The 11,493-nt window shown below is 40.6% G+C and overlaps 2 protein-coding genes across 2 annotated transcripts in view; one reads left to right on the top strand and one right to left on the bottom strand.

The window, feature by feature from the left end:
* LOC109480117 overlaps positions 1-9,937 on the bottom strand; it is a 10,905-nt gene extending 968 nt beyond the window's left edge. Inside the window, exons 1-4 of the mRNA XM_019782272.1 lie at positions 9,061-9,937; positions 3,131-3,751; positions 538-584; positions 60-206 (exon numbers count right to left, since the gene is read on the bottom strand). Coding sequence (XP_019637831.1) covers positions 60-206; positions 538-584; positions 3,131-3,751; positions 9,061-9,556 — 1,311 coding nt within the window. The 5' untranslated portion in view covers positions 9,557-9,937. The remainder of the gene's footprint in view (positions 1-59; positions 207-537; positions 585-3,130; positions 3,752-9,060) is intronic.
* A 237-nt stretch (positions 9,938-10,174) lies between these two features.
* Positions 10,175-11,493, top strand: part of LOC109480090 (60S ribosome subunit biogenesis protein NIP7 homolog) — a 3,317-nt gene continuing 1,998 nt past the window's right edge. Inside the window, exons 1-2 of the mRNA XM_019782245.1 lie at positions 10,175-10,349; positions 11,008-11,094. Of these exons, the coding sequence (XP_019637804.1) occupies positions 10,294-10,349; positions 11,008-11,094 (143 nt within the window). The 5' untranslated portion in view covers positions 10,175-10,293. The remainder of the gene's footprint in view (positions 10,350-11,007; positions 11,095-11,493) is intronic.

Here is an 11,493-nt window from a genome sequence, read left to right as displayed (position 1 = left end):
GAGAGGAAAAGAGTAAAGAAACATGGTAAATTAAATGTTTTAATGAACATTTTCCCCACCTCTAGTCTTTGCCTAGCTTTGTGCCCTGCGACGCCGTCTTTCTCCTTGCGTTTTTCCTGCCGTTTGGCGATCTCCATCTGCTTGGCTTTCCTCTGTTTGGCAGCCTTGTCCATCAGCTGTAGTCGCGCCTGCACTTCTCTCTTGGCCTGCAAGGGGGACACAGCGATAATGTCTGGTCAATTCAAAGTTAACGTATTCTCCGTATTCGCTATGTCATGGTTTGTTGCAGCCTACGACTATCTTCGTTAAAAGCTTTCTAACAACAACAGTGAAGGAAAATATATGAAAAGTTTAGATACATGTACATGGTTGTCTGTCTGTTCTGTTGAATAGTTTCAAAATGGTATGGCTAGAAATTTTTTTTTCATCGAAAACAAAAACGAACGTAAATGTATCTAAATGATGTAAAACTTTATTTGGTTGTACAGTGTATATGAAAGAGATCAGGTTATTTAATTAAAACGAGGTAAAACATACCCTGACATCAGTCATGGAAGGCACGAATTCGTATCTCTCCATTTGTTCTGGAAAAAAGAAATACATTAATTGATTGAGAAGTTTATCGCAAATACTTGCCCGAGGGCTAATTGCAGTTACAAACAACATAAGAAAGAAAATACAGTGGTATGTCGACTATATTTACGTCTAGCATTATACTATATTCTACAACTTACATGGTACTATTTTTACTGGGTTTGCCTTCCTCTTTTCAGGCAATGGAAGACGAATTTACCCACTTCTTCTATAATATGTGGGTTCTTTCATTTTAGTAGTAAAATTGTTATTTGTGGTAGGGAATGGTCGGGAAGTAAGGGAGCATTTTGGACACGGTGGTAAATAGTTGTTTTCTGATGTCGTCCTAAAATGGACAGTTAGAGATGAAATGAATTTCGTCTTCCACTGCATTTGAGGAGCAAATAAACTTTCCTGAAGCCATCGAATGATATCTGTGAAACACAACGACGTTACTTCATACATCAGCATGAAACCGGGACGGGGGGCGATATCGACTTCAGACAACCTTTGACCCTTTGCTGACGTCACACGTGGGAAAAATCACCTGTCCACAGCATTTGGGTCAGATAGCTGAGGAAGACTGAGTGATTCAGTCGAAAATTCCGGTGAGTCAAATTTTGAGTTGGAGAACAGTTTTTAAACTGTTCTCCAACTCAAAATTTGACTTAAAAGTTTTTCATAATGTAATTTACCAACTCAGATGAACTTTCATGCTAACGTTACCTCACGTATGTGCTTGTGATATGCACGAGCTGATTTTCACATTTTCCTGTCATACATGATACATAAGTAGCTTTAGGACCGCTTCTGTTGAGTATGTTGATACTTAAGTGCAATCATGTGCTCGGCAAAGTGTCAAAGTACACGTTGCAGTGAACGTGTTCCTAAGAGCGATTCTTACCCACTTATCATCTATAAGTATTTGCATGTGCTACTTAAACACATGGCGGTATGTCACTTCAGTTCAACGCACGTTCTTAAAGGTAGTTTTGGCTGTCGTCTTCTAGACAAAACGTGAAAGTGATCTCGATCCAGTTTAGCTCATTGAAGAGCTTATCTTCCACTGGTCGTGACAGAGAAGACAGACGCTATGTACAGTATTTACAGGTTCATTGTACCGGGGAAATTCCCCTATCTCTTTTCGACAAGCACAATGAACAGTGGACCATGGCTTAACGTCCCGTCCTAAGGACTGCGACCCTAAACAGTAGCGTCCATGTCGGGTGAGCGACAACAGCCGGGATTCGAACTCCCAACCTCTTAGTCCAGAGGCAGGATCGCTAACCACTGGACTACACACGCTACTCACGGCATTCAAAATTGTAACGTAAACTTTGCTTATTTTATTTTTTCCATTCATAGAAGTTTAGATAACTGACAGTGAATGATCATTTTGCACATGTCGTACCAAAAATATCGACATAATTTTGAATGCCGTGAAGGAGTGGTAAGTTTAGCCACCATCCTGCCAAAGCCCCTATCACATATTGATACCCCGAAATTGAAACGAATTTGAGTTGAATTTGAGTTAAATTTGACTTCCCAACAAGTTTAGCCACCATCCTGCCAAAGCCCCTATCACATATTGATACCCCGAAATCGAAACGAATTTGAGTTGAATTTGAGTTAAATTTGACTTCCGAACAAGTTTAGCCACCATCCTGCCAAAGCCCCTATCACATATTGATACCCCGAAATCGAAACGAAGTTGAGTTGAATTTGAGTTAAATTTGACTTCCGAACACGCTCCGTACAATGCCGACTTACTCCCGAATGGTTGGCCGGTGTTCTGCTGTCTTACAGCCAACCTTGGTCGAACATCCCGACCAACCCCCGAATGTTTTAAATCATATATCCGACTTCGCCGAACACCAGTCGATCCATATATAATCCCAATTTCTCTAAACTTACAGACCAAGAAAAAACTATTCTTCTTTTAACTTCCCAAAACCCACAAATTTTGGAAAAAGTGGGACATTGCGTCTTCCATGGTTTACAGAAGAGAAGTCAAACCCTTTAGACATAGTTTTAGACATAGTTATAGTTCTAGACAGCTACCTTTATCATGTAGACTTTAGTTATTTTATACTCTATTTCATTGTTCTTTTATGTTTTGTAATTTGCAATTAGCCTCCGGGCAAGAATTTGCAATAATTGACTGTACATTATATAAAGATGAACACCAAGAGCTACTCGATACTTTACAATTAGACAAGATATGTAAGAAAATGTCAAAGCAGGACATGTTTAAACATTTCATGTCATACAAAAACGAATGTACAGTAGACAAACTATGTAATTATGTTTCCAAATGTTTCAAAAAGAGAGAAGAAAGGGCAACTAACAGTAGATGATAGGTAGTTTATAGTATTATTGTAATGTATAGATTCCTAGCACTTTGCATTAGAATATAGCGTACCAGTATGAAATACTCATGTTTTACATACTGGATATCCTCTTGTGCATTTAGCCCATCTGGGCAAGAACATGCAATAAAGATTCATATCATATCAATAAACTTTTCATTATATTTTAATGCGTAACAGTTCCTTACCCTTTGACGGTGTAGCAGGCGGTGCGCATGGCAAGAACACTCCACAGTCTTTCATCATCCCGGACTGCTTTTCCGACAGGAATATCCTCGTCGGCTTCTCCCCCTCGGCACCGTTCGTACTCGGTCGCCTAGGCGACGGCAGCAGATCGGCTCTTCTCGGAGAGAACATCGGCGCTTCGGGTCTTCTCGCCGACAAGAACCCCCCTGCCATACCCGCGTAACGCTTGTCCGGTTTCTCCTGAGCACTATCCAAACTTTTCGACACTGCATGGATAGAACTGTTCGGGTGAAGTCTAGAAAATTTCTGGGAGTAGATGATCTCACTACTTGTCTTTGGCGCAGAGATCTTGTTGTAGTCTCTTCGAGTTGCTTCGCTGGTGCGACTGACTCTTTGCTCTGACTTTGCACTTTTCTTTCGCGTTTGTAACCGCACACTGTTGGTGTTGAATCCTACACCGCTCCCCCCTCGCATTAGCGTTTGGCTGTAGATACTTTTGGCAGACTTCGCTCGAGTTTTTAACTTCAGCCCTGATTTGGTGCCTGTCTTGCGGTTGGCCATCTTTGAACCCGATTTTACTTTCCGTTTGGTTTTTTTCTTGTTCTTGTTTCCTTTGTCAGGAACTGTGGAATGAAGGAGAAATTAGTCAAGATATGAAACAATATACATTGTGACGTTTTTTTTAAATCACATTTTCATCACAATGCATTGTCACAATGATGACACAAAGCTAACAATTATTAGAAACATAGTAAATGAGAACTACATTAACACAGGAAATCTTAACAAACACCATCAATTACCGGGTAATTACAGCATATATTGTCTTATTTTGCTAGAACAACAGTGGGCATTACAAGTGCTGAGCAGCTCAATGATCTCAAAAGACAGTTGCAAAATTCTGCAGTTTTTATAATTTTCGCTAAGAGGCGCCATTGCCAGGTACGCTCAATGAAAAGTTCAAGGCTATCTCAAGTGTCCTTATTCTTTTTCATTGGAGCACTCAGCACCACATAATTCACCGTTTTCTTTAGAAAAATGGCCGAACAAAACCCAGGTGCAACTCCTTCACGTACGTGGGAATTAGACTTTTTATATATGTTAGCGACGACGTAAGTTTTTTGTTTGAAGATGTCAACATTTGTAAATACAGTAACACGGCACTAAAAAAATTGATTCTGGTCTTCACATATTCTTGCATTATTTCAACTAACAATATTCAGATTTACCCCAACCGTTTGCCACCACCATTTTACTCAAACAGCCCCTTACGCCAAACTCTCGCGAGACTATAAATACATTAACGCTGTACATTCTACTGAAAATATTTGATTCTGGTTTTCGCATATTCTTGCATTATTTCAACCAACAATATTCAGATTTACCCCAACCGTTTGCCACGACCATTTTACCTGCAACAGCCTCTTTTTGGGTTTGGGGTTATTTTTGGCGTGATTTTAGGCTTTTTTTCGTGTTTTTTTTTTCTAGAATTTTTTGTTGGGTTGGGTGAAAAAAATTCCGGAGCAAAAGAGAAACCACAATAAAAAAGGCCTAAAACACACAAAAAACTAGAATTCCGAGATCTCATACCTCCATGAAATATGATCTTGATATGTAAATGTAAATTTCTTCTTTAATTGTGCAAATGACCTCTGCATTAACATGATATATGCATCGTGATGTATGTTAACTTTTGATTAACTTACAGATGTCCCAAGTATGACATTCTCATCATTCACCATAACGAAATTATAGAATTTTCGCATTAATTATGCAAATTAGGTCATCATTTGCATAATTAGTATCTGTTGAAGTTCCGCCTGCCATAGGTTACATACAAGTAGTATAATGTAAAACACTGTAATTATAGAATTTCCTCATTAATTATGCAAATTAAGTCCTCATTTGCATAATTTGCCTTTAATTATGTACATCTCTCTCTCAGCTACCTACACACCAAAAATAATGAAGACATTGTCATCATTCACCATTACGAAATCATAGAATTTTCGCATTAATTATGCAAATTAGGTCATCATTTGCATAATTAGTATCTGTTGAAGGTCCGCCTGCCATAGGTTACATACATCACATGTATGTAAGTAGTATAATGTAAAACACTGTAATTATAGAATGTCCTCATTAATTATGCAAATAAAGTCCTCATTTGCATAATTTGCATTTAATTATGTACATCTCTCTCTCAGCTACCTACACACCAAAAATAATGAAAATATGTTGTTCCTGTCTGGACTTATTGGCTTTTAAACATTTCGCCAGTAAGTGCCCTGCAGTTCCAGAACAAGCCGCTAGGGGGCCCAAACTCATATGACTTCTTCCCAAGCACGAGAGCTACCTTCCATCAAAATTTCATGACCCTAGCATGTCCAGATCGCGAGATATCAAAACCGGAAGTCGCGCTGCAGTACCAAGGGAAGCCACTAGGGGGACCAAAATCTAATCATTTCTAGTTTTCGTCACACCCTACCAACACACCAAGTATGAAACCAATCCATCCAGGCGTTCTTGAGTTATCTTGTTGACCAACAGACGGACAGACGGACAGATGGACAGACGGACAGACGGACAGATAAACGCGACTGAAAATATAACCTCCATGACACATTTCATGGAGGTAATAACCCCAAACCTATGACAACCTCTGCTTGGAGAGTATATCTTGTGCCAAACTCTCACGAGACTATAAACGTGATCTTGTCGCGCCCATCGCGTGACCGTGGTCTACAGCGCGACACAATCTGAACCACAATCACCGTCACGTTAAATGAATTGTGATGCACGACATCGCCATACATGCGACACGGCAATCCATCTTGACATTGTAGAGCAACCGCAGAGTTACCACCAGTGGGCTCTGAGGCGGAGTATAGCAACAACTGCGTGTTATGACCAAAGACCAACCTTTACAACCTGGCAACCTATTGAAATTATCGTGATTTTCTTCACGCCGATTGGTGTTTAATGGTGAAATATGGGCAGGGTTGACAACAATAGCTGGGACTTCGTGTGACTAAACAATTATGTGGGAGGAGGAGCACTTTTCGCCCTGTCGTAATTTCGCCACATATCACAATTACTGAAATTACTGTCGGAGCAGACTGTAATTATCGTTTAAACACATTTAGCAAGATTATTGAGGATTTATGGGCCATAGAAAGGGATGTGAGAAAATATACGTGTTACGTGGTGGTTCTATAGAGCTTGCAGGGACTAACTTCAAGGTTCAATCAATTCTCGTGTTTTAAATGTATCCAGTACAATTTCAAGGCGGCAAAGTTGGGTTTTAAAAGTCAATCGTTAACGTTAGACGTAGTACGCTGAATCCTTATAATCCCAAAGCATACTGATATCTGTGAGGCAAAACTGCGATGTCACTGACTGAAAATTGCTCATTGTTTTGTATCATAGCCATATCATAGCTGGTTCTGGCTATTCTGTATCGGTATCTGTATCGGTATAGCCGGTATAACACGTAACACACCAGCTTCGTAGGCACGCGGTGCGGCGGCAGCTAGCTATATCACATCGAACGACTTGTTACACTCAATCTTTGCACAATTAATTGCAGGAGTTGTTTAAAGCTTTCTAGTGATGATGCCCCAACTGTGCTTGCTGGCAACGAGTTCCAGTCTACGATAGTTCTAGATCTGGGGAAATACGAGTTTTTGAATACCTCAATTCTTGGTTGATAACTCTGATATTTGAAGGCATGACTGTTTCTTGTTCTTTTCTGGGCCGGTATCAGATACTTAGTGGTTGGTACATCCACCAGTTTATTAGTCGTACCCCACAAAAAATAGAAACCCCTCACGTAGCTTGTTTTGGGGCTATTTCAAATTTCATATTTCAAAAATTTCCTATTTTAAGTATGAAATAATGACGAAATGGCAGTAATATCAATATCAGATAAATTTCCTCATCTAAAAATTTTTGTTTTGCTTGTCTGTAATAGCATTGGATGCCTTTAAACACGATTACAAGTACACCAAAGCCATGGGTCAGAAGGATTACGTAAGATTAGAAGTAGTAACAACAATGGCCATTGTAAATTGAGATGATTGCGTTACAAGCTGTAAATCCGCAAAAAATAATTAAGGAGTTACACTAAGTTAAAACATTACGTTAAGTCGGGACTGCTATCGGGCATTGTTTATGCATCAGAGACACAACATAAAATGCTTAAGAACTAGAACGGCCTCCAAAGCATTTTAAAACCCGTACATACCGCTAACTCACTGTAGCGTTGTTGTTTATGCGTGTTTTGACCCTTGTGTACACAACTACATGATGGGGTAGATTACGCTCTCACCTACACAGCGTCTGTCCGCCTTTTAAACAAACAAAGCCATATTGTGCGGGCAAAATCTCGGCTTAAGTTGGAATTCCGGAAACATAAAAAAGGATTATCAACGTATATACATGTACGTCATCTTTGAGATATTATATACAACACTGAATGTCTAGATTTTAGAAAATTTGACGATTTTTTTATCGTGCTTTCTGGGGGTAGCTATGTAGGTGGTAGCCTCCGTAGCAGTCTTATAGAACTAGGCGTTTGGTGGTCTTCGGTTGTTTTCTGATTAGCCCATGGCCATGCCAATTCTAAAAAACGGGGGTATTCAACCAGGCCGGCTATGTTGTCTATGTGCAATCAGAAAATAGCACATAAAAGCTCCCAAAAACCCTAAAGACCCCCAAAATCCCCAGTTGTTGGCATGCTATGGAGGCTATGTAGGTGGTTGCTGACGTAATGACCCAGTTGTAGGACATTTTTCTTATCTTGTGGGTAGCAAAAATCGTCACAACATATAGAAAAACACAACGATATGTATCCTTGAATAGTAAAGTTCTTTGGTCACAACCATTTATTTTTTCACGAGCCGACGTTTCGATGACCGTCTGTCATCTTCATCAGGGCAATTCTGACTGGTTTACTGTGCACTGACGCTAGATGTTACTTGGTGCATAGTGCACTAAAGGTGTTACATAGTTCACAGTGCACTTAAGCTACTGCACCAAGTAACATCTAGCGTCAGTGCACAGTAAACCAGTAAGAATTGCCCTGATGAAGATGACAGAAGGTCATCGAAACGTCGGCACGTGAAAAATAAATGGTTGTGACCAAAGAACTTTGCTATTCATTCGTTTACCAACCTGATGAAATTATTTACGGAGATATCTATCCTTACGCTTACTGTTAGGATGTAGGAAATTTTGTAGCACTCAAACGTGGATTTACTGTGCAGTGCTGCACTATATAATATCGATTTCTTATTGGCAACAGGAAGCTGCCAGAATAGCCGACTAGTGATCTTAATTGCTTTAAGATTAATGTGTACACAGTCCTTAGCTTGACGTCCGCCAAATGAAATCGACTTTTACTGACAGAAAGAAAATATACGTACTGTGTAATCATACGGTAACGTTTGCTGTGGGACAAAAATGATGGGAGCAGGAAATTGAAAAGTCGTAAAGAGGAAACCCACGACAGCCGTTAATGGTCCCAGCATTTTAAAATGGACAGTGTCAAAACGTTATAAAATGGAAATTGACACAATGTATATTTGTTCTTCGTTATAAATGTAGTGGTCTCGTTTTTAACTCACTTACCCTCTTTATGTATTTAATAATTAAGTTAAAGGAATCGGTTATATTGATATACATTGATATAATCTATAAATATAGTAAATAATTTAAAAATTGGCAACCACCACCTATAGGTTAAGTTTGACTTGACTTACTTCACGAATCGGGGTTTAGTTTAGGCAATAATTAATTTCGCAAAGGCTTAGTATCGTTTGATTTAGATTCAATGTAATCATGTATAAATATTACCATAAGTGTTTCAGTACTTAGCCTTTGTACACATGATACTGATCAATATGGTTGCATTTCTAGAAGTGAACTTTACCTGTGGTTGTGACTGTTGGTGTTGTTGTTTCTGTTGAGTCGTGGTGTTCGTTGTTGGAGTCTTCGCTAGAAATCCCCGAGTCGTGGTCCTGGAGGTTTAGGGACTCGAGTGCCTTCTTAACCGCAGCGCTGTCGACAAGAACCGACACGGAAGACCCTTGAAATTTGGGAACGCCCGGCGAACTCTGAAACGACATGTCCGGTCGCTTGGTTGTCAGTTTCCCCGACTTGGCCCTTACTATGACTGCAGTCTTGCTAGGAGGCCGACTCGTACTCTGAGGTCCTTGTTGTAAAGTTGTGCTGTGTATTTCGGGGAGAAAACTACTAGTGCTATCGGTACTCAACCGGCCTGGTACGGAGGTCAGACTCGTGGAAGAGCTCCGTCTGTCCGGCGGGGAGTGGATGATAGGCGCTCGGCAGATCTGCAGGGAGAGCCCGCCGAAGTTTCCGGAGCTGGACGGTAGATGCCGGTAAGTAGTCATACTGCTGGGGTACATGTTGACACTTCCATAAGATCTTGTGAAAATAAACACGGCGATTAAAGACTCCTCGAGTGGGCCATTCGCCTTCTACTCTCCCCGTGAAATTTTAGCCCGGCGTCCCAGCCAAGACTGGGTTTTAAAGGGACCTAAAAGTTCCTACATAGTTCATCATAAAGTGGGCTAATTTGTTGACCAAACTGGACAATCGAGTTCTGACTGTCAGCGTAGTCTGCCCACCCAAACACACGGAGCGGCGTCAGGTTGCTAGCCAGCGTCGCCCGGCGCAGTGAACCGTAGCAGGTGGCTCGGTTTCACCTGCCGGTTTGTTTGCATTGTTGAAGGAACAGACCGCGCAACACAATAGCTGTTGCCAAGCTACTTCACCTCTGACCTCCGGTGAACCCAAACACTTCTAATGACCCGAGGTGACCTATTTAACCGCTGGCAAACGGAACAAAATCGAATTAAAAGATCACGAAGTACGAAACATGATGTTATATCAAAACATAGTTATTCTACAAGTATTTATGATTTTTAATTGAAGAAATATTATCATCGTTTAGTGTTAGCATATGAGTATTAAGCCTTATTTCTCATGCAAATCATACTTTGCTGCGGTGATGCTATCCCGTCATCCTCTGCAACAAATGGCTGCGCCCATGTGAAAATTCCGGTTGCGTCGAAGACATATAAAATCGTCGCCAGGTTAAAAATTGTAACATTCAGCCATCACCAGATAATATACATCAACAATGCGGCCACTAACGGAGGACGAGACCAAAACGTTTTTCGAGAAGCTGTCAAAATAGTGAGTAAAATTGAGATTTAGTTTTGGGTTGGGGAGGGGGGCACTGATGCACACACGGTGTGCACGTGTATGGTTCTACTTCTAGGTATATGGGTATGTTTTTGGTATCTTTTTATGTAGTCGAGGCGACTTAACAACTGTGCATGATGTACAAAATGACTAATAAACTGGTGGATGTACCAATTACTAAGTATCTGATACCAGCCCAGAAAAGAACAAGAAACAGTCATGCCTTCAAATATCAGAGTTATCAACCAAGAATTGAGGTATTCAAAAACTCGTATTTCCCCAGAACTATCGTAGACTGGAACTCGTTGCCACCAAGCACAGTTGGGGCATCATCACTAGAAAGCTTTAAACAACTCCTGCAATCAATTGTGCAAAGATTGAGTACATAACAAGTCGTTCGGTGTGATATAGCTAGCTGCCATCTTGCCGCGTGCCTGCGAAGCTGGTGTGTTACGCCGAAGGGCGGTTATACCGGCTATACCGATACAGATATAGAACAAGGTAGCATTCGCATACTAGATGTTTCGTTTGTGCATGTAACACTATATATAATATTTTACCAAGTGAATGCAGTACGGCCAGGGCTAGTATAGTAAAAATTATAAATGTTCGCTACTTGATGAAACCTGTTTGTATGTTACCCCTACAGTATAGGAGAGAACATCAGACTGCTGATTGACAGACCAGATGGGACCTATTGTTTCAGACTGCACAAGGACAGGGTCTACTATGTCAGGTAGGGTGAGAACCATTAAAATTTTTTGATCTGATGGTATTCTTATGCGGAATACACCATGTTGAATTTTATTCATGTCATACCCACACGAGAAAAGACATATTTCATTTTCAATGTGAAATGTGCCAAAATTTAGTGTCCCTAAACAAAAATGTAACTACTCATACTCATACACCAATCAGGTATTGGAATTTTGTAAGACAATGAAAGACACTTTAGGATCATTCTTTGGAACATTTGGAAGCCCGTGTGATAACCGTGTAAGAATCAGTAGAAACAGATAAAAACCCACTGGTCCCAGGCCAGGATTTGAACCCACAACCTCCCGGGCCCCAGTCAGACGCTCTAACCACTCGGCCGAAAAGGTCTAGACCCGTCGGCCGGGTCAGTTGGTAGCGC

The sequence above is a fragment of the Branchiostoma belcheri genome, unplaced genomic scaffold (genome assembly GCF_001625305.1).
Source record: "Branchiostoma belcheri isolate BF01 breed outbred unplaced genomic scaffold, Haploidv18h27 scaffold5, whole genome shotgun sequence".
Classification (NCBI taxonomy): Eukaryota; Metazoa; Chordata; class Leptocardii; order Amphioxiformes; family Branchiostomatidae; genus Branchiostoma; species Branchiostoma belcheri.
Note: the sequence above shows the minus strand (reverse complement) of the source record. Positions and strands in the feature narration are given on the sequence as shown.